At 46.0% G+C, this 24,119-nt stretch overlaps 1 protein-coding gene across 2 annotated transcripts in view; it reads left to right on the plus strand.

Annotated features, from left to right (window-relative positions):
• The first annotated feature begins 1,666 nt into the window (after positions 1–1,666).
• Positions 1,667–24,119, plus strand: part of LOC145347192 (histone-lysine N-methyltransferase Smyd1-like) — a 76,703-nt gene continuing 54,250 nt past the window's right edge. For both annotated transcript variants that reach the window (XM_080195032.1, XM_080195040.1), the window contains exon 1: positions 1,667–1,955. In XM_080195032.1, coding sequence (XP_080051158.1) covers positions 1,819–1,955 — 137 coding nt within the window. In that variant the 5' untranslated portion in view covers positions 1,667–1,818. The remainder of the gene's footprint in view (positions 1,956–24,119) is intronic.

Genomic DNA, 24,119 nt, shown 5'->3' on the forward strand with positions numbered 1-24,119 from the left:
AATATTGATATGGTGGATGTGGGAAGGATGTTTCCACTTGTCAAAGGATCTAAAACTAAGAGTCGCTACTTAAAAATAAGGGGTTGCTCATTTAAGATGGAGATTAGGAGAAGTTTTGCTTTTCAGAAGATGGTGAGTCTCTGGAACTTTCTTCCTTAAAAGGCAATAGAAACAGAGTCTTTGAAGATTTTTAAGGCTGAACTGGATAGATTCTTGATTAACAAGGGGGGGGGGCACTGAAAAGTTATTAGGGATAGGCAGAAATGTGGGGTTGAGGTTTCAGTCAGATCAGCCAAGATCTTACTGAATGGTGGAGTAGACTTGAGGGGCTGAATGGCCTACTCAAAGAAAGGACAAAGAAAATTACAGCACAGGAACAGGCCCTTCGGCCCTCCAAGCCTGTTCCAACCATGCTGCCCGACTGAACTAAAGCCCCCTACCCTTTCGGGGACCATATCCCTTTATTCCCATCCTATTCATGTATTTGTCCAGACGTTCCTTAAAACCCACTATCGTATCTGCTTCCACTACCTCTCCCGGCAGCAAGTTCCAGGCACCCACCATCCTCTGTGTAAAAAACTTGCCTCGCTCAACTCCTTTAAACCTTGTCCCTCTCACCTTAAACATGTGCATCCTTGTAATTGACTCTTCCACCCTGGGAAAAAGCTTCTGACTATCCATTCTGTCCATGTCCCTCATAATCTTGTAGACTTCTATCAGGTCTCTGCTCAACCTCCGTCATTGCAGTGAGAACATACCAAGCTTCTCCAACCTCTCCTCATAGCTAATGTCCTCCGTACCAGGCTGCTGCTCGGAATTCAAAAGTTCAGCTGCAATGACCCGGCCTCACAATTGTACCAAGTTCAGGGTATTAGTCCAATAACTTGCCTCATGGGTGCAGGGAAAAAAACGTGCATTTGGTGTTTTTTGTTAGGGGAGAGATCAAAAAACAAATATATGCTGCGGTGCTAACCTCTGTGCCATGGCGTTGCACACTAAATTTCGCAGTAACGTCATTGCAGTGTTAATGTAAGCCTACTTGTGGCAACAATGAATAAACCTTAAACTTTAAATTGCAACTATTTTGCGTCTCGCCATTTCACCAGTCTAAGTCCTCCTGAAGTCAAAATAAAATAGATTCCCGTCTAACTTTGTCTTCATGTAAGTTCAATTTAAACAATTGTGCACTGCATAACATTCACAATCGTTCTAATCCGACCTATCCAAGTCGTTTGGCCTTTGTCATCATCCCTTTTTTTGACAGGTTTCTGGAACTTTCTGCAGTGCTTTCTTTAGCCTTTGTAATTCGCGAATGCTCTGGGCCACTTTGCTGTTAAATGTACAGCAACTCAAGAGACTGGCATCTCTCTGAAATGTTTTCACGAGTTTCACGACAAACCGCTGCCACTTTTCAGCTGCCACACTTTGACGGACGTGGCCATATGTTTTCCAAAAATAAACCCTCTGACTGCAGACCCTCTCCTGAGGGGGGAGGAAAGATAACTCGGGACATCATGGGATTAATAAAGTACCTCAGGAAAGTCACTTCCGCCTTTGAAAAGACTTACCACCGTCATTCACTGTCAGAGGTTAAAGAGACATACGGTAGTTTGCCTGAATTAATCTCAGTCTCACCTGCCACCGGGCGGTGTTCCCCTCTCTCTTCCCCCCACCACCCTGCCAATTTTGAGTTGGTACAGGCTGGATGAGCCATACCATTTATAGAGTTTGCTTGCAGCCATCCGAATGTGTCAAGATCACTGAAGATTAGTGGCCAAGCTTAAAGCCCATTCTGCTGTGCTCTGGCTCATTCCCTCCATGACAGTTGGCAATATGGAAAAAGTCGAAGTCTTCGATACGGATGGCAAGGGCAGGGGCCTGAAGGTGAAACAGGACCTTTTGAGCGGGGACGTGGTCTTCGCTGAGCCAGCGTATGCCGCGGTTGTGTTTGACAAGTAAGGCAGAATGTCTAACTATTGTGCACACAAACCATCTCATGTTGCTGCATTGCAGGCAATAGGATCAAGTTGAATCTTTTGTATGGCGTGGTGGCACAGTGGTTAGCGCTGCTGCCTCACAGCGCCAGGGACGCGGGTTCCATTCCTGGCCTGGGTCACTGTCTGTGCAGAGTCTGCACGTTCACCCAGTGTCTGCATGCGTTTCCTCCAGATGCTCTGGTTTCCTCCCTCTGTCTGAAAGACGGGCTGGTTAGGTGCATTGGCCATGCTAAATTCTCCCTCTGTGTACCCAAACAGGCACCAGAGTGTGGCAACAAGGGGATTTTCACAATAACTTAATTGCAGTGTTAATGTAAGCCTACTTGTGCCATTAATAAATAAATTTTAAAACGGGAGTCTATATTTTAATATAGCAGCACCTCTGCGAGGTTTCATTGATTATAGACCAGCTAATTGTTTGAGCTCCTTGTCTTCATTGCCCCAGTTCTTTAAGAACTTTCCCCTTTTCTCTTGCCCAGTCTTCACGTGTGACGGTAGATTGTATGGGACGATTTTACGTTGCTGTGGGGAGCTACAGGGCTCAGTAACTGCTCTTGGTAAATTTTCAAGGTGGAGTAGTTTCTTTAGGGATTAAATTGAATTAGGGCAGCACGGCGGCACTGTGGTTAGCACTGGTCCCTCACAGAGCCAGAGACCCGGGTTCGATTCCTGGCTTGGCTCACTGTCTGGGGATGAGCTGGGATTTTCACAGTAACTTCATTGCAGTATTAATGTAAGCCTACATTGACACTAATAAATAAACTTTAAAGTGCAGAGATTTATCAATTATTCCAGATGTTATCTGGATCAGGCAACATTGAGAAAGTTTCATTAATTTTATTGTCCTGTTCCACCTCAATCTTCACCTTTGTTGTGGTGAAGCCTCCATTCTCATGTTTGGTAAGGAAATTGGGGACTTCAGCCTCGTGATGATAAAGGAATGGGATATACGTTCAAATAAGGACTGTCTTGACATTGAGGAGAAATTGGAGCCCCTTCAATTCTGCTGCCTTTATCCTTCTTGCTGGTGGTAGAGGTTTCAGGGTGGGATGTTTTAATGAGTTTGGCAAGTGGCTACGGTGAATCCTATAGTTGAGACTTACTGCTGTCGTTGTTTGCTGGTATAGAATTCACTTAAAATCATAGATTCCCTACAGTGTAGAAGGAGGCCCACTGTGCCTGCACCGATCACAATCCCACCCAGTCCCTATTCCCGTAACCCTACACATCTACCCTGCTAATCCCCCTAACACTAGGGTCAATTTAGCATGGCCAATCAACCTAACTGGCACATCTTTGCCCAGGAAGTGATTGCCTCACATGGGGGATGGCCTTAGTGTTTCATACTAGTCAATAATACCATTATTACCGAATTCCCCCACCATCAACCATCCCCTAACTCTATCAGAGTCGAGACACCGAGGGACCAGAGGTGTTGCTCATGCAGAGCTGACACAGAAACAGGCAGACACAGACAGAATCAACCTAACCCACACATCTTTGGGAGGAAACCGGAGTTCTGGAGGAAACCTGCGCAGACGCAGGATGAATGTGCAAACTTCACACAGACAGTGACCTGAGGCCGGAATTGAACCCGGGTCCCTGGAGCAGTGAGGCAGCAGTGCTAACTGTATGCCACCATGCCGCCCATGATCGCTGGGCTGGGTGTTGAGTCCAGTGGAAGGGTTTCCTAATTAAGTGGACCTTGTTTTGAGCTTCAGATGTTCCTTCCAATGGGGAAGTGAGTCACTTGTTACAGAGTAAGGAACTTCTCCTTTGCTCTTGTAGCTGCCTTGTTATTTTGACTGGTCTGGTTCAGCCTCTGGTCGATGGATGTTAGATTCATGGAATGGTTCCAGAAAGAGTCATGTCTGTGTCAGCTGTGCGTGAGCAATCCCTCTGGTCCCTCAGTGTCTCAACTCTGATAGAGTCATGGGATGGTTGATGGTGGGGGATTTGTTAATAATGGTATTATTGACAAGTATGAAACGCTAAGGCCATCCCCCATGTGAGACAATCACTTCCTGTGCAAAGATGTACCAGTTAGGTTGATTGGCCATGCAAAAATTCTCCTTAGTGTCAAGGGGATTGGCAGGGTAAATATGTAGTGTTGTGGGGATAGAGCCTGGGTGGGATTGTTGTCAATGCAGGCTCGATGGGCCAAATGGCCCACTTCTGCACTGTAGGGATTCTATGTGCAGTGTGAAAATCAGCTGCAACTTCTCAGTTCAAGTCTGCCATTTAACAACGCTCCTGATATCACTGACATCATGGAATCCCTACAATGCAGAAGGAGGTCATTTGGCCCAACGAGCCTGTACCAACTCCCCAACAGAGCATCTTACAAGCCCACCCCACGTCCTATTCCTGTAACCCCCACATACTCCGTCTGCTAATTCCACTAACCCACAAATCTTAGGACACTAAGGGACAATTTAGCATGGCCAATGGACCTAACACGCACATCTTTGTATTGTGGGAGGAATTCAGAGCACCCAGAGGAAACCCACGCAGACACGGAGAGAATGTACAAACTCCACACAGTCATCCAAGGCCGGTATTGAACCCAGGTCCCTGGCACTGTGAGGCAGCAGAGATAACCGTGCCATCCTGCATTATTATCGACAGGAACGCTGTGTCCATTGCTGACTTTACGGAGGAAGCGTCAGGTGGCAAAACACCTAAGGATGTTTAAGCTGCAAGGACCGCCCTGGGAAACCCCTTCAGCGGTGTTCTGGGGAGGTCACCAAAGGCCTCCAGCAATTGTAGGCCGCCTCTGTTTTTGCCAGACAATGTTCCTGTTGGAAGGTGGTGGGGCGGGGAGGTGGGGGTGGGGCGGGGAGGGTGGGTGGCGATGGTTGGGGGGATGATTTCCTGCTGTCTCCTGTTGACGTTTTGGTTTTGCTGGAGTTTCTTAGCAAACAGCTCAGAAAAATAGTGTCTGGAGGGAAATTGATGTTGAGTTCTTGCACCCCGTGTCTGGAACGGGAACCTGCTATAGGATCTGGAGCTGAGAGATTCTGACAGAGATTGGGCTGACGATAAACTGGTCTGCCGCCACTGTTGATTACTCCTATTAATACTTACAGATTTATGAATTGCAAACGCTTTCCCCAGAAGAAACTAATGAAATTAAGTAAGATTAAATGCAAAGACTAATAAATTAATTACACTGAAAGATGGGATTGGACAGGCAAACAGCAATATTTAAAGATAGACATATAGTGAATGAGGCACACACTGTTCAGTAAAGAGATATTGTGGTGTACTGTATGAAGTGACAGCTCAGTTGGTAATAATTATTCCTCTGGGTAAGGGTTCAAGTCCCACTCTCAGGCTGGAGTACAAATATCAAGGCAGGCATCACGGTGCCGCAGTGCCAATCATGCCATCTTTTGGGTAAGCCATTAAACCAAGGCCTCTGTGTCTGCTCAGGCAGACTCTGGAAGTTCTATTCTGAAGAACAGCAGAGACGTTCCTCTGGAGTCCTGGCCAAAATTTATCCCTCAGTTAAGATCGCTAAATTAAATGATCTGGTCATGATCACACTTGGGGCATCACAGTGGTTAGCATTGCTGCCTCACAGCACCAGGGACCTGGATTCGATTCCAGTCCCAGGTCACTGTCTGTGTGGAATTTGCACATTCTCCCCATATCTGCGTAGTTTCCTCTGAGTGCTCCGGTTCCCTCCCACAGTCCGAAAGACGTGCCAGTTAGGTGGATTGGTCATGTTAAATTGCCCCTTAGTGTGAGGGGGATTAGTAGGGTAAGTGTGTGGGGTTATGGGGATGGGGCCTGGGTAAGATTGTGGTTAGTACAGGCTCGTTGGGCCAAATGGCCTCCTTCCGCACTGTAGGAATTCGATGATTCAATGCTGTTTGCGGGAGCTTGCTATGTACAAAATGGCAACGGTGTCTCCTACATTGCGGGCTGAATTATCCGACCTTGCTCGCAACCGGGATTCTCTCATCCCCACTGCAGTGAATGAAAACTTGGCTGAGTGCCAAATTATCTGTCCTCACTGGCAGCTACGGCACGACCAGAGAACTCCAAGTTATGGCTGGAATTTTCTTAGAGAAATTCACAGTGTAAAACGGGCGAGAAAATGGCAGCATAACATGTCACCGATATTTAAATTAGCCTCGTGCCCGGGAAGGGTGCAGGGTTGATTTCACCAGCAGAACGAAGCTAGTAATATTGTCCTGTTACACTATTCAACCAGTGCAGCTGGGCAGTAGAATCCCACCCTCCATCTGCAGTTAGACTACAAAAAAAAAGTTTATTTATTAGTGTCACAAATAGGCTTACATTTACACCGCAGTGAAGTTACTGTGAAAATTCCCTAGTTCCCATACTCCGCCAGTGACTGTACACGGAGGGAGAATTTAGCATGGCCAATGCACCTAACCAGCACGTCTTTCAGACTGCAGGAGGAAACCAGGGCACGCGGAGGAAACCCACTCAGACACGGGGAGAACATACAAACTCCGTACAGAGAGTGTTCCAAGCCGGGAATCAAACCCGGGTCCCCAGCACTGTGAAGCAGCAGTGCTAACCACTATGCCATTGTGCCACCTTTCAAAAACGTTTCATTGGCTGTAAAACACTTTGAAACATCTGATGGTTGTGAAAAGAACTACATAAAGGCAAGTCTTTCTATTTTTCTTAAGGGTAATGAATTATACAGGGATGACATCTCACTTTGCTGAATGGAAGAACAGCAGATTATCTCACTCTCTCATATCTTTATATAATTTTCTGAGGTTTCCAGGCGACATACCCAAGTTGGATCAAGGATTGATAGCGTTATTGTTTACTCTGTAAGCTGTCTTATGGGTGATACGTTGGCACAGTGGTTAGCAGCACTGCCTCACAGCGCCAGGGACCATGATTCAATTCCAGCCTCAGGCTGCTGTCTGTGTGGAGTTTGCACATTCTCCCTGAGTCTGCGTGGGTTTTCTGCAGTTTCCTCCCACTCTCCAAGCTTGTGTGGGTTAGATGGATTGGCCATGTTAAATTGCCTCTTAGTGCCAGGGGACTAGCTAGGGTAAATACATGGGTTTATGGGGACGGTTCTGGGTGTGATGGTGGTCGGTGCAGACTCGATGGGCCAACTGGCCTCCTTCTGCACTGTATGATCCTAGACGGTGGCATGGTAGCACAGTGGTTAGCACTGCTGCTTCACAGCTCCAGGAACCTGGGTTTGATTCCCGGCTCGGGTTGCTGTCTGTGTGGTGTTTGCACATTCTCCTCAAGTCTGCATGGGTTTGTTCCGATTTCCTCCCACAGTCCAAAGATGTATGGGTTAGGTTGATTGGCCATGCTAAAATTGCCCCTCAGTGTCCTGAGATGCGTAGGTTAGAGGGAATAGGGTAAATGTGTAGGGATATGGGGGTAGGGCCTGGGTGGGATTGTGTTCGATGGGCCGAAGGGCCTCTTTCTGCACTGTAAAGTTCTATAAATCTATCAAAATTACTGCTACCTGACAGGAAAAATCAATTGGCAAAAAAATGTTAGGTAGAAATGGAATTCTTCAAAAGCTACGTAGCAGTTAAGAACCAAGAATTTTCAACCAGTTATGGTTGCTGAAGGTCACATATTGGCACAGAAATTTCCAGTGATAAATTTTGGGCGCAGAACCACAATATAACTGTGATAGCAGAAAATTAGTATTTATTCCTGTGATTGTATGGCCAAGGATTAACATAAACTAAAGTAAAAATATTTAACCTGTAAGTGAGGCACCTGCGGACCCCACGTTTTCCTCCTGCAAGGTATACAATCACCTGGAAAATTAGCAATGGCTGTCCATCGAGTTCCAAAAGCAACATAACTGGAAAATGCAGCTGAGAAGCACATCTGGAATTGAGCCTCGACTCAAGTGGTAGCATTCTCTCTCCAACCCGGGAGGGTACAGACTCAATTCTACTCCAGAGACTTGGGTGCATTTTCTGCACCAGGTGGCATCCTGGATTATTCGAGTGACATTCTGTAGGCTGTGCCATGATTTTGCCTGAGAGCAATGCAAGAAGGTAGGCCCAAAACCTACATGAGTAGGAACGGGGATCAAACCCCTACACGGCTTGCAACAAGACCTGGACAATCTCCAGGCTTAGGCTGATAAGTGACAAGTAACACATCACACAAGCACCAGGTAATGACATCTCCAGCAAGATAGAATCTATCCATTATCCTTTGACATTCAGTGGCGTTACCAACGGGGAATCCCCCACTATCAGCATATTTGCAGTTGATTTTTTCCTGTCAGGTAATTTAAATGGCATCTAGAATCACACAGTGCAGGAAGAGGCCATTTGGCCCATCAAGGCTGCACTGACCATAATCACACTCAGATCCATTGAGCAGAAACTCAAACTGGACTAGTGATATTGTGGCTACAAGAGCAGGTCAGAGGTCAAGAGTAGCTCACCTCCTGACCCCTCCAAAGCTTGTCCACCATCTGCTAGGCACAAGTCCGATTATGGTGGAATATCCTCCTCTTGCCTGGGTGAGTGCAGCTCCAACAAAACTGAAGAGTCTCCACACTATCTAGGGTAAAGCAGTCCACATGTTTGGTCCACAAACATTAGTCTCTCCATCATAAGAACATAAGAACATAAGAAATAGGAGCAGGAGTAGGCCATCTAGCCCCTCGAGCCTGCCCCGCCATTCAATAAGATCATGGCTGATCTGTCGTGGCTCAGTTCCACATTCCCGCCCTCTCCCCATAACCCTTAATCCCCTCGCCTATCAAAAACCCATCAACCCGCGTCTTAAATATATTTAGCGAGGCAGCCTCCACCACTTCAACGGGCAGAGAATTCCAGAGATTCACCACCCTTTGAGTGAAGAAGTTCCTCCTCAACTCCGTTCTAAACCGCCCCCCCCTTTATCTTGAGGCTGTGCCCCCTAGTCCTACTGTCCTTTCTGAGCGGGAAGAGCCTCTCCACCTCTATCCTATCCATCCCATTCATCATCTTATATGTCTCAATGAGATCTCCCCTCATTCTTCTAAACTCTAACGAGTACAAGCCTAGTTTATTCAGCCTCTCCTCATAGTTCAACTCCCTCAACTCCGGTATCAGCCTAGTAAACCTCCTCTGCACTCCCTCCAAGGCCAAAATATCCTTGCGTAAGTGCGGCGACCAAAACTGCACACACTACTCCAGCTGCGGCCTCACCAGTGCCCTGTACAGTTGCAGCAAGACCTCCCTACTTTTATATTCAATCCCACTCGCTATGAAGGCCAGCATCCCATTCGCCTTCCTGACCACCTGCTGCACCTGCAGGCTGGGTTTTTGCGACTCACGCACAAGGACCCCGAGATTCCTCTGCACCGTCGCCTGCTGCAGTTTTTCGCCATGTAAGTAATAGTCCTTCCTACCATTACTCCTACCAAAGTGGACAACTTCACACTTGCACCGATACACAGTGGCAGCAGTGTGTGCCACCTACAAGATGCATTGTCGGAATTCACCAAGGCTCCCTAGAAAGCACCTTCCAAACCCGTGACTGCTACCATCTAGAAGGACATGGGCAGCAGATACCTGAGAACACCATCGACTAGAAGTTCCCCTCTGAGTGACAAGTCACTCACCATCCTGACTTAGAAATATATTGCTATTCCTTCACTGTCACTGGATCAAAATCCTGGATCAAACACTCTCACTAACAGCACTGTGGGTGTACCTACACCTCAGGAACTGCTGCAATTTGAGAGGGGAGCTCACCGCTACCTTCTGAAGGATAATTAGGAATGGGCAATAAATGTTGGCCTAGCGAGCGATGCCATCATCCTGTAAATTTTTTTTTTAAGTACGGCGGAGCGTTGCACAGACTTTTGGATGGGATGCTAAGTGAAAGCAGATGTAAAAGCTCCAATTGGAAGAGCGGAAGAGTTCTCCTGTGATCCTGACTGAATTTGGTCTTTCAACTAATATCACAAAGAACAAATTAACCATTCATTTATCACTTTGCATGTGAAGGACCCTGTGCACAATCTGGAGGTTGTATTAATTTACCTTCAAAATGCACATGGCTTTTGGCTGCTTTGGGACGTACTCAGGGTATAGGATCATAGAATCCCTGTAGTACAGAAGGAGGCCATTGGGCCCATCGAGTCTGTACTGACCACAATCCCACCCAGGACCTATTCCCATAACTCCACACATTTTCCTTGCTAATCCACCTGACACTAAGGGGCAATTTAACACGGCCAATCAACCTAACCCGCACATCCTTGGACTATGGGAAACCAGAGCACCCGGAGGAAACCCACACAGATACAGAGAGAACGTGCAGTCACCCGAGGCCGGAACTGAACTGAATTGATTTGAATTGAACCCAGGTACCTGGCGCCATGAGGCAGCAGTGCTCACCATTGTGCCACCGTGCTGGCGATAACTGTACAGTAGCACAGCATAACTGTAAGGACTACCATTTCTCATATATCGAGGCAACAGATTTAACAAATGGGCTGGGATCACCAAGGATAAGGAGCCACTAGGCTGAGGAAAGAGGAAGTTAACTTGGTGTTTTCAGAGAATTGGCAATGGGGGTTTTAAAAGAGATGCAGGAAGAGAACGGAGTGTTTGAGGGAGGAGAAGGAGTCGGGGGAAGAGGCCAGGGTGAGATTTGATGATGGGGTGCTTGGATTGAGGCTTCAGTTGGAAAATCTACCGAGGTAATTGAGTCAAGAAATGGTGGTTGGCGGGGGGGTGGGGGGGTGGTTTGCGGGGTGGAATCACTCTCCAGCCAGAGTCAGTACCTCAAGAGAAAGATAAGTAACAGGGATGACTGGGGCAAATGAAGGGGGCAAAAAGGATTGCGCCACTTAATGTGTTCAGCAGCTGCTGAAACTGAAGGGTAACGTTGCACAAAGAACCGTGAAACATTCTTTGCTGAGAACTGATAGATGATATTTTGTGGGAAGGTTAAGATGAAATGTCAAATGAAGTTCATGGAATTACTGTCATCAGGGAATGCTATCATCTGGTATAACATTCAGTGCTAATAGACCACTTCGCATTGAGACTTTTAACACCAATTCCCACTATTCAAGAGTCATGTTCATTTGATTTGATTTGATTTTGATTTGATTTATTATTGTCACATGTGTTAACATCCAGTGAAAAGTATTGTTCCTTGCACACTATATAGAAAAAGCATACTGTTCATAGAGAAGGAAAGGAGAGAGTGCAGAATGCAGTGTTACAGTCATAGCTAGGGAAAGATCAACTTAATGCAAGGTGAGTCCATTCAGAAGTCTGACATCAGCAGGGAAGAAGCTGTTCTTGAGCCGGTTGGTACATGACCTCAGACTTTTCCCAAAGGAAGAAGGTGGAAGAGAAAATGTCCGGGATGCATAGGCTCCTTAATTATGATGGCTGCTTTGCAGAGGCAGCAGGAAGTGTAGGCAGAGTCAATGGATGGGAGGCTGATTTGCATGATAGATTGGGCTACATTCATGACCTTTATTGAACTGGATTGAATTGATGTCCATTCATGTCTTTTAGTGTAATGTGGGGTTCATTTAGTAGAACTCTGAGGCAGAAAGGTGCACCTTCAAGAATAGTAAGAAGTCTCACAACACCAGGTTAAAGTCCAACAGGTTTATTCAGAATCACGAGCTTTTGGAGCACTGCTCCTTCATCAGGAAAGCTCGTGGTTCCAAATAAACCTGTTGGACTTAACCTGGCGTTGTGAGAGTTCTTATTGTGCCCATCCCAATCCATTGTCGGCATCGCCACACCATGGCTATAGATCTTCAGGAGAAGGAGCTCCACTCCAGAGACTTGAGTGCATAAACCCAGCTGACAGGTTAGTGCAGATCTGAGGGAGTGCTGCACTGTCAGACGTACTGCCTTTCAAGCTTGGAGAGGGATTTGCAGGTGGTGGTGTTCCCAAGTGTCTGCTACACTTGTTCTTTCTGGGTGGTAGAGGCTGGGCATATGAAAGGTGTTGGCAAATGAGCTTTGGTGGCTTGCTGCAGTGCACTTTGTAGATGGTCCACTCTGCTGCCACTGTGCATTGGTGATGGAGAGAGTGAGCATTTATGGTGGTGGATGGGGTTCTAATAAAATGGGCTTCTTTGTCCTGGATGGTGTCAAGCTTCTTGAGCGTTGTTGGAGCTGCACCCATCCAGGCAAGAGGGGAATATTATATTACACTCCTGACTTGTACCTTGTAGATGATGGACAGGCTTTGGTGCGTCGCGAGGTGAATTATTCTCGACAGAATCCCATCCTTTGTAGCTACGTTATTTATATGGCTGGTAAATCTACGCTGCACTCCCTCTCATTACGTGCGTGTCTTAAGTGCCAAGGGATTAGTGTTAGAGAATGGGATTTCACATTGCTTACCACCTGCTGAGATACACAACAGCAGAGACTCAAAAACATTCCACTACTAGTTGCTAAGGGATTAGAAAGAAGGGGTCGTTGATAAGGGAAAGGTCACTGCAAGCATTAAACGTTCAAGCTGCAGATATTACTGTTCAGTTTTATTTTCCAAAAACCTGATTTGTGCAATGTCTTCATGAAAGGGCTTGGAGGGAAAAGGAACAAATTGAATGAAAGTGATGAGGACAATATGTTCACAAGCTGATGGACCAGATCGATTGTTGCAATCATAATATACACAGCAACAATAACAGGGATGGCACAGTGGTTAGCACTGCTGCCTCACAGCTCCATGGACCCGGGTTCAATTCTGGTCTTGGGTCACTGTCTGTGCTGAGTCTGCACGTTCTCTCCGTGTCTGTGTGTTTCCTTCGAGCGCTCCAGTTTCCTCCCACACTCCAAACACGTGCAGGCCATTTCTAAGTTGCCCCTTCATGTTAGGTGACAGGCAGGGTAAATACAAGGGCTACATGGATAGAGCCAGGGTGGGATTGTTGTCAGAGCAGGCTCGATGGGCCAAATGGCCTCCTTCTGCACTGTAGAGATTCTATGAGCCTCCCTTTATATACTTTCTCCCAACCAGAAAAATCTACAAATCTACAGGAATCCCACCTGAGATTAACAGACCTTTGCACGGTCCATGTTCATAAGAACATAAGAAATAGGAGCAGGAGTAGGCCATCCAGCCCTTCGAGCCTGCCCTGCCATTCAATAAGATCATGGCTGATCTGAAGTGGATCAGTTCCAGTTTCCCGCTTTCTCCCCATAACCCTTAATTCCCTCGTCTATCAGAAATTATTTACTTGAGACTTAAATATATTCAGTGAGGCAGCCTCTACCATTTCAATGGGCAGAGAATTCCAGAGATTCACCACCCTTTGAGTGAAGAAGTTCCTCCTCAACTCCGTTCTAAACTGCCCCCCACCCTATCCTTTCTAAGTGGGAAGCATCTCTCTACCTCTACCCTATCCATCCCCTTCATTATCTTGTAAGTCTCTATAAGATCCCCTGTGGCGGACTGAACAGGAAAATTCCGCACAAGTTGTTTTACCAAAGAGTAATTAGACAAGAGTTGACGGCAAGTTAAAAAAAGAGATAATAGAAAGAAAGAATCATTGCAGGATCAGAGAAGTGAACTCTAAGGAAGGCCTGAAAGGAGGAATGGAAAGTAATGAGATGGAGAGGTTTATGAAGGGAATGGCAGAACTGAAGGTTAAACAGCTGATAGCATTGTAGCGAATGATGGGCTAGCTGGAGTGGGGGTGTAACTTCGTTCCATTGTTAATGTAAGCCTTACTTCTAACTTATAAATTAAATTTAACTTTGCAAGCTGGAGGATATTGCAGAGTTGGGAAGGGATGAGGCCATGGAGAGAATTTGTACATTACGTTGTGAATTATAAAATCGAGCCACTGGTGGAGAGAAAGCAATGAATAATGTTGCTGAATTTGCAATCCACCCAGGCCAACATCACTCTCCTGATGTCAAGTGTCCAAAGCTTAACACAGCCCTCTTCCAAAATACTCCCAATGTTTGCACAGTAATCCCAGCATAATCTGTAACCTCCACTCAAAAAAATTACAATCCACTGATTCAATAGCTGGGGCAAATTAGCGTGAACGCTGTTGCCAAAGTGAAGCCTCACTAGGTGCTAGAATTTGTCAGAGATGGAGTTCTAACACCCAAATGCACAACAAGCTCCCAGTCCAACAATGCCTCACTCTAAAAATTCCCACCTATATCCCGTGCACAAAAAGCAGGACAAATCCAACATTACCGTCCCATCAATCTACTCTTGATTACAAGTAAAGTGTAATATGCCACTGACAGCGCTATCAAGTGACACATACTGAACCGGCTCACTGACACTCAGTTTGGGTTTCACCAGAGTCACTCAGCTCCTGACCTCAATACTGACTTGGTTCAAGCATGGACAAAAGAGCTGAATGCCAGAATTTAGGAACAAATGACTGTTCTTGACATCAATGCAGCATTTGACCAAGTATGGCATCAATATGGGTGCATGGTGGCACAGTGGTAAGCACTGTGACCTCAAGTGCCAGGGACCTGGGTTCAATTCCAACTCGAGTCACTGTCTGTGTGGAGTTTGCATGTCTGCTCCCCCCCCACCCCCAACTGTGTCTGCGTGGGTTTCCTCCGGGTGCTCCGGTTTCCTCCCACAGTCTGAATGATGTGCTGGTTAGGTGCATTGGCCATGCTAAATTCTTCCTCAGTGTACCCGAACAGGGCCCAGAGTGTGGTGACTAAAGGATTTTCACAGTAACTTCATTGCAGTGTTAATGTAAACCTACCTGTGACTGACAAATAAACTTTAACTTTACATTAAGAAGCCCTTGTAAAATGAGTCAATCGGGGGAAAATCAGGGGGAAAGCTCTCCATTGGTTGGAGTCATACTTGGCACAAAGGTGGTTGTGGTTATTGGAGGCCAATCATCTCAGTCCTGGGATATAATTGCAAGAGTCCCTCAGCGTTAGTGTCCTGAGCCCCAACCATCTTCAGCTGCTTCATCAATGATCTTTCCTCTATCATAAGGTCAGATGTGGGGATGTTCACCGATGATTACAAAATATTTAGTACCATTCATGACTCCTCAAATTCTGAAACATGTCCAAATACAGAAAGACCTGAATAATATCCAGGTTTGGGCTGACAAGTAGCAAGTAACATTCATGCTACACAACTGACTATCCCCAACAAGAGAAGACCTAACCCATGTGCCTTGACATTCAATGGATTTACCATCGCAGAATCCATCATTATCAAAATTCTGGGAGTTACCATTGACCAGAAACAGTTGACCAGAAAGTGTCCCTCCAATCACTCATCATCTTGATGTGGAAATATATCACTGTTCCTTCACTGTCGCCGGGTCAAAACTCAGGGACTCCCTCCCTATCAGCACTGTGCCCTACGTGGGACTGCAACAGTTGGAGAAGACAGCTCACTGCCACCTTTATCAGTAGCAATTAGAGATGAGTAATAAATGTTGGCCTAGCCAGTGACACCCACATCTGAGCATGTTTCAAGTAAAAATGGTTTGACATTAGCTGGAGTATTTCATCCCGTTCTGGCCACCACACTTTCAGAATGATGTGAACGCAACACAGGGAGCACAGAAATGGTAGAAATAATAGTTCCAGGGATGACAAAGTTTCATGGACAGATTGGAGAAGCTGGGGCTGCTTTTCTTGGAGAAGAGAAATTTGAGAAGAGATTTGACCAGTGTTCAAAATCATGGCCAGTCTGGACAGAATCGATAAGAGGGAAACAGTTCCATTGGCAGATCCACGAAGCACAAGAACAGCGAGTCTTCAGCTGAATGACAAAAGAAGTGACGATGACTCAGTAGAAAAATATTTTTCACACAGCGAATGGTTAGGTCTGAAACACACTGCTTGGAAGTGTGGCACAGGCAGGGTCAATCAATTCAAACTCCGGCCTTCACAAGAGTATTAGATAATTATCTGAAGTGAAAATTGTGAAAATAGACTGCCCCCACATTATAACCAGACTTTAAATGTATTTAAGAGGCTGCTAACGACATCAAATTGCACAGAAGTCAAAGAAGAAAGAAAAAGAACAGTACAGCACAGGAACAGGCTCTTTGGCCTTCCAAGCCTGCACTGATTGTGATGCCTGCCTAAACTAAAACTGTATGCACTTGCAGAGTCTGTATCCTTCCATAAAACCATAAGGCATTGGAGCAGAATTAGGTTACTCGGCTAATCGAGTCTGCTCCGCCGTTCAAACATAGGTGATATTTTTCTCAACCCCATTCTCATGCCTTTTTCCTATAACCTCTGATCCCCTAATTAATCAAGAACTCTGTCTTAAAGACACTCAATGCTTGGGGCCTCCGCAGCCTTCCATTCCCATCCTATTCATGTATTCAAACAAATTTCTGCAGATGCTGGGGTTGAGACAAAAAGAGAAAACGCTGGAAAATCTCAGCAGGTCTGGCAGCGTCCGTAAGGAGAGAAAAGAGCTGACGTTTCGAGTCCAGGTGACCCTTTGTCAAAGCTGACCAAAGCTCTTTTGGTCCATTCATGTATTCTGCAGTTGCCCCTTACCTGCTCCCACCACCTTCCCAGACAGCACATTCTGGGCATTCACCACCCTCTGTGTCAAAAACTTGCCTCGTGCACTCCTCTAAACATTTCCTCGCGCACCTTAAACCCATATCCCCAGTACTTGATTTTTCAATTCTGAGAAAGAAGATTTGACTATCCACTCTGTCCATGCCACTCAACATCTTGTAAACCTCTTATAATCAGGTGACCCCTCAATCTCTAATGCTGCAGTGAGAAATCATGAAAGGTAGTACATAATTACAAGTCATTCTTTATTAGGAGATGTACACCTTTGTTTCTAATTCATAAATCATGTTTGCTTTGTTAGTTATGCAAGAAGTGTAGACCTACTTTGAATAACCTTTGTTATAAAGTTAATTACATAATAACTGAATAGTTTGCCACAATTTAAAATTCACGTCATTTTTTTCAAATCCCACCATGGCCTCACCTCACCATGAAGGCATGGTCAGCACTGCTGCCTCACAGCACCAAGGACCCAGCTTCAATTCCAGCTTCAGTCTATGTAGAGTTTGCATGATCTCACCGTGTCTGTGTGGGTTTCCTCTGGGTGCTCTGTTTTCCTCCCAAGCTCTAAAGATGTGCAGGTTGGGTGGATTGGCCATGTTAAATTGCCCCTTAGTGTCCCAATTTGTTAAGATTAGGGGATTAGTGGGGATTTGACGGATTGGGCCTGTGTAAGATGCCTGTTGGACAGTTGGTGAACAGTCAATGGGCTGAATGGCCTTCTTCTGTATGGGCTCTATAGTTCTCCCCTTTCTCTATATCAAAGAATCCCCACAATGCAGAAGGATGGATTCAGCCCATCGAGTTTGCCCTGACTGTCTGAAAGTGCATCTTACTCTGGACCTATCCTCATAACCCCATGTAACTTCCTTGAATCCTATAACCTTCTGAGATCTCTGTGCTACTTCAATACTGACCCCACTATGCATTTCCGCTGCTAATCATTACAACATTGGAGGCCATACTCCCAGCTGCCTGAGCTCCAAACTCTGGAATTCCTCCCTAATCCCCTCCACCTCTCTCTCTCTCTCTCTCTCTGTCCACATTTCTTTTGAGCTATTATTTGGTGCAGTTGTTTGGATTCTGCTGTCAGATTCCCAGGGCAAAATCTTCCAGTCCCATTAGCAGTGGGAATCTTGGCGGATGGGAGAACTTAATCTGATGTGAGGTCAAAAATCAGTGACCTGACGATGGGATGAATTTCAGCACTAATGGTCTCAGGACAGTTATGAACAGACTGGGAATGGAGGGATACAAACGGATGGTCTAGTTAGGAACACATGATCGGTGCAGGCTTGGAAGGCTGAAGGGCCTGTTCCTGTGCTGTATTGTCCTCTGTTCTTTGACCTTAAAAACGAGTTAAAGGTGAGTCAAGTTTCCCAGTAAACAACATTGGGAATCCCAGAGCATTACCATGTGGTTGCAAATTACATTCTCCCCTCAAATTAATTCCTCGCCAGTAAGAAATTAGAATGTTCGCTTTTACGGTTGCATGTGAGGGCTATGCACCAGGCATGGTAATTTTTACCAGGATTAATGGTGAGTTGCTATTGCGTTGTCCTCTTTGATGGGCCACCTATAATCACCAACCTGGGTTTGAGATTGGGTGGTGGCAGTGCAGATTGTGTGGGGGAATAACATAAAGAAGGAGGGACGGGTTAGTGGGGGTCAGTGGAGGAACGGTTGGGTAAAGGTGGGAGGAATGGTGCAGGCTGTCCACATGTCCTAGCGATGGGCAATGAATGCTGGCCAGCCAGTGACGCCCATGTCCTTTAAATATGGCGGCAGGATCTTCGACCACTTGAGGTAGTGGCAGAAATAGCTACTTCCAATCAAACTTGCCATGAGAAATGGCAAACTCGTTGCAGATGTTTGATTGTGAAGTCTGTGGAATTCACTATCTCAGAGTGCAGTGGATGGCATTGAGTAATTTGAAGGAGGAGATAGATAGATTTTTGATTAGCAATGTGCTGAAGGGTGATGGAGAATGGGCAGGAAAGTGGAGTTGAAGCCAAGACAAAATCAGCTATGATCACATTGAATGGCAGAGCGGGCTCGAGGGGCTGAATTGCCCATTCCTGCTCCTCGTTCATATGTTCTTAATGAATTTATTTTTTGTTCATTGATGGGACATGGTTGGACCAGCATTTATTCCCCATCCCTAGTTGCCTGAGTGCAGTTAAGAGATAAACCACATTGTTGTGGTTCTGGAATCACGTGTAGGCCAGACCAGGGAAGGATGGCAGATTTCCTTCCCCAAAGGGCCAGATGGTTTTTTATGACAAACGGGCACCACGGTAGCACAGTGGTTAGCACTGCTGCTTCACAGCTCCAGGGTCCTGGGTTCAATTCTTGGCTCGGGTCACTGTCTGTGTGGAGTTTGCACATTCTCCTCGTGTCTGCATGGGTTTCCTTTGGGTACTCTGGTTTCCTCCCATAGTCCAAAGATGTGCGGGTTAGGTTGATTGGCCATGCTAAGAAATTGCCCCTTAGTGACCAGGTTAGAGGGATTAGTGGGTATAATACATAAGGATGTGGAGGTGGGGCCTAGGTGGGATTGTGTTTGGTGCAGACTCAGTGGCCCGGGGGGTATCTTTCTGCACTGTGGGGTTCTATGATTCTATGACAATTGCCAATGATCATCAGTAGATTCTAATTCTAGGTTTTTAAAAACTGAATACAAATTTCACCATCTGCTGTGATGGGATTCGAACCCGGGTCCCCAGAACATTAGCTGAGTTTCTGGATTAATAGTCTTGTGGTCATAGCACTAGGCCATCACCTCTCCTAATTGAACAGTGCAAGATCATGTGTGATCAGTCATCCCATAAACCACCCATCCCCCCATCTCCCCTGCACCCACCCCCTCCCCCACTGCATAGGAAATCACTTCCTCTTCTGAACCTGCCACGAAGCATAGATTCCAGGGTGGAAGATCCCAGTTCCATTTTTGAGGGTAAACTCAGTCCTTTTATTGCAGGATTTAAGATGCTGCTTAAAACTTACGTCCAAAAATGACCAAACTTTTGCTTATCTGTCCTAGCTGTTTGCCTTCTGTGTTTCTTGTTTGTTGACACTGCAGTGAAGTGCCTTGGAATGTTTTACAGTAAGAGATCTTACGTCAATCCAAGTTTCTGTTGCTATTTTGTTGCCGGTGGGGGATCGTGGGCATCAGGGAAACCTCATCAAGCGTCCTCCTTTCAATGAAAAAAAGGACAATGGTGAATGGATCTATCTGTGAAGCCTCCAGCAAATGTCCTTCAGCATCATACATTCCCTTTCTAAAAATGAACAAGGTCTTCATGTCTGCCAGTCTTTCTCCATATATAGGAACCTGTCAGACCCCGATCACGCAGCAAGCATTAGTGCATGACGGGCGTGAAATTCTGCTTCTTGTGCAGTTGACACTGGCTGACAGATAAAAGCTGGATGGAGGCAGATAACGAAGGTTGTGCAGGGATCACATTGCAGCTTAAACTACCAGTGCTCATAATACAATCTGGGGCTCCTGCTTCCACAACATTCGCTGTTCCATGAGGTTCTGGACTTGAATTCTCGGCCTACTCATCGGCAAGACCTTTAAGCGAGGGTGGGATGGAGTGTTGGGTACTTTTCTCCTCCGCCAGTTAAAGAAAGACAGAGGGGCCTAAAATTCAGATTTTTTTTTTACAAATTCTAGGCTAACAAACTAGAGTCAAAATTGCTGGAAGGAAGGCAGAAATTGTTAACAGCAACTTGCATTTTTATAGCGCCTTCAGCAGAATTAACACACATTTCACGGGAGTGTTATTAGAAAAGGAAACCGGTAACATTTGACAAAGAATGATTCATAAGAACGTAAGAAATAAGAGCAGGAGTAGGCCATCTAGCCCTGCGAGCCTACCCCGCCATACAACAAGATCACGGCTGATCTGAAGTGGATCATTTCCACTTTCCCGCTTTTTCCCCATAACCCTTAATTCCCTTGTCTATCAGGAACATATCTACCCGTGACTTAAATATATTTAGTGAGGTAGCCTCCACCACTTCAACGGGCAGAGAATTCCAGAGATTCACCACCGTTTGAGTGAAGAAGTTCCTCCTCAACTCTGTTCTAAACTACACCCCCCCCCGCACCCCCCTTATTTTGAGGCTGTGCCCTCTAGTTCTGTTCAACAGGACAGGTGATGAAAAAGAAAAGAAAAAGAAGGTTGTTTTCGTTGGACTGAGGGACAGTCTGATTGGGGGGGGTACAAGATTATGAGGGGCCTGGACAGGGCAGATAAGGAGTAGCTGTTCCTCTTAACTGAAGGATAGTCACATGGGGGTCATAGGTTCAAGGTAGGAAGGTTAGGTTGGGATGTAAAGAAATGCTTCTTTGCCAAGAGGGTGGTTACGAGTCTGTAATGTGCTGCTCTGATTATAATAAATGGCGGAGCAGGCCCCCCCATGCTCCTATCTTTTATATTTCTATGTCTGGGGGGGTGGTGGAGGCGTGTTGCCTCACATCCTTTAAAAACTACCTGGATGAGAACTTGGCACATCATAACATTCAGGGCAATGGGCCAAGAGCTGGCAGAGGGAGTCCAAGTATTTCTAATGTGATGGTGCAGACTCGATGGACCGAAGGGCCCTGTCTGCACTGTAGGATCCTATGACCCTATGATCTTGAAGGAGTTATCTTAAGGGCGAGCAGGCAGGTAGATGTAGTTTGTTTTTAGAAAGGGGATGTCCAGTTATCTCTGAAGAACACTTGGAGGGTTTTATAGAGAGATTCATTCAACGTTGTAATTTTTCATAAACAAAAGGACATTTGATGAAGTTTCCCTGTTTGCACAACCTCCCACTGGCAAAAAAAACCCACAGCAATTTACATTCTTACATCTCTTACATTCCAAGGTGAAGAGGCACAGATGTGATTAGGGGTGAAATTACATCCAGGCTTAAGGTTTAAACAGATAAAAGAATGAAATACAGGAATAATTGTTAGCTGATTCTCTTCTCCCACCTAGCGGTGCACAAGGCAGACTTCATCTGTTTCCTTAGCTATAATCCCCTGGAACTGGTCACTAGTCTGTCTTGCAGCTGGAGGGGTGCCACTCCACGCCAAGCATTGCTGACCAGGAGTCTCTCCCACTCTTACCACCTGCCATTGTCACTCTCATAACCAGGACTGGGAACTTCAGCTGAATTTCCTCTGCCCTTAGAACAAAGGAGAAAGAAAATTACAGCATAGGGACAGGCCCTTCGGCCCTCCAAGCCTGCGCCGACCATGTTGCCTGTCTGAGGTAAAACCCCCTACCTTTCCGGGGGCCAATATCCCTCTATTCCCATCCTTTCATATATTTGTCAAGGTGCCACTTAAAACTCACTATCGTATCTGTTTCCACTACCTCCCCCGGCAGCGAGATCCAGGCACCCACCGCCCTCTGTGTAAAAGAAGACAGAAGCTCAGCATTTATTGCCCATCCTTAATTGCCCTTGAGAAGTTGGTGGAAGAATTTTACAGGTTGACACACTCAACCTGTTTGACCATGTGGTGAACGCACCTTCCTTGACCGTCAAGTTCTAGAGTGGGTCTCGAACCCAGAGCTTCTAGCTCAGAGGCAGTGATGCTACCCACTGCACCACAAGACTTCCATCTGGAACTAACAAACAACATTTAAGCATGGTGGAGAATCATTAGGCTGCATATAGTGCTTTATCAAGTGGCTTTACAAAACCTATATTCAGCACCTTGGACAGCCAACTCCAGACAAGGATCTCCTTGAGGGTGACGTTGCAAAAGGACACACAGAAGCCCCACTGAATCACTATGAATCTCACTGTCTCAGTTCACCATGGTTTCCAAATGGTTCAGGCTCTTCACCAGCCTCAGCAGGAAGGTGCCCCAAATCATCGAACCATAGAAATGCTACAGTGCAGAAGGAGGCCATTCTGCCCATCAACAATTCCATCCAGGCCCTATTCCCATAACTCCATGCATTCCCATAACTCCTGCTAACCTTCCTGACACTAAAGGGCAATTTATCATGACCAATCCACCTAATCTGTACATCTTTGGACTGTGGGAGGAGCACCCGAAGGGGCGCCACAAGAGGACACAAGTTTAGGGTGTTGGGGAATAGGTACAGAGGAGATGTCAAGGAGTTTTCACTCAGAGGGTGGTGGGTGCGTGGAACTGGCTGCTGGAGGTGGCGGTGAAGATGGATTCAATAGGGTCTTTTAAGAGACTTTCTGATAAGTACATGGAACTTAGTAAGAAGGAGGGTTATAGGTAAGCCTAGTAGGTAGGGACATGTTCGGCGCAACTTGTGGGCCGAAGGGCCTGTTTGTGCTGTAGTTTTTCTATGTTTCTATGAAGGAAACCCACACAAACAGGGGGAGAATGTGCAAACTCACACAGCCAGTCATCCGAGGCCGGAATTGAACCCGGGTGCCTGGCGCTGTGGGGCAGCAGTGGTAACCACTGTGACACCGTGCCACCCTGTCGATGCCCCAATCTCACTCTAAGGTGAATGGAAAATATCTCAAAGGCATTATTTGTGAGGTTAGAGTGACTTCCATTTACACTGAGGCAGCATTGGACTGAAGGTGGCATCAAAGAGTGATACTAAAATTGGAATCAATGGAATTCAGAGAAAGCTGGTTGGAGTCATACTTCTAGAATGTGGAGATGCCAGGGTTGGACTATAGTGGGCAAGATGAGAGGTCACACCACACCAGGCTATGGTCGAACAGGTATATTTGAAATCACAAGCTTTCGGAGCCCTGCTCTATCATCAGGTGACCTTCGAGTCACGATGGGCCATCCAAAAGGGTCATTCGGACTCAAAATATTGGCTCCATTCTCTCTCCACAGATGCTTTCAGACCTGCTGAGATTTTCCAGCATTTTCTGTTTTTGTTCTAGATTCCACAATATGTTGCTTATATCCTACAGTTCTTTATCCTGGAATCATTCTCGTAAATGTATTTTGTACGCTCTCTAACACCTTTACACGTATGGTGCACAGAACTGACACAGCTCTCCAGATGTGGCCTAACTAGGCATCAGACATAACTTCGTTATTGCAAGTATTTTCTTTTAATTTGATTCCACACTTTCACTCACTGGGGAGATGGTGGTGCAGTGGTCACATTGACTAGTAATTGAAAGGCCCATTGCACCCTTTGATCAGATGCAAGGCAGGCACATTCGGTAACATTAGGAACAGGAGTTGCTTATTTAGCCCTTTGGGCCTTTTCAGTCATTCAATTAAATCAAGAACCTGCAACAGCAGAATTCTTGCCTTTACTTCCTCTCCTTTGGCTTGCCATCACCATTGTGGGTCTGAGCTGACATTGTTCTTGTTCAGGATTGATAGAGACTGCTGGAGGCAATGCTGTTGATAAACTTTACCTTTTATAAAACATTCTTTGAATGAAATACTGGACAAGGCTGACCATGAGACCTCACACAGAACCTTTCCTTACTATATGCTCTGTTGTCACGTGCAAGGGTTATGAATGAAGCCCAGTCTTTCAGTCAAACCATCCATTGACTCTGTCTACATTTCCTGTTGCATCGGCAAAGCAGCCAACATAATTAAGGACCCCATGCACCTCGGACAAACTCTCTTCCA

Source organism: Carcharhinus amblyrhynchos, chromosome 1 (genome assembly GCF_965287045.1).
Source record: "Carcharhinus amblyrhynchos chromosome 1, sCarAmb.v2.hapA, whole genome shotgun sequence".
Lineage (NCBI taxonomy): Eukaryota > Metazoa > Chordata > Chondrichthyes > Carcharhiniformes > Carcharhinidae > Carcharhinus > Carcharhinus amblyrhynchos.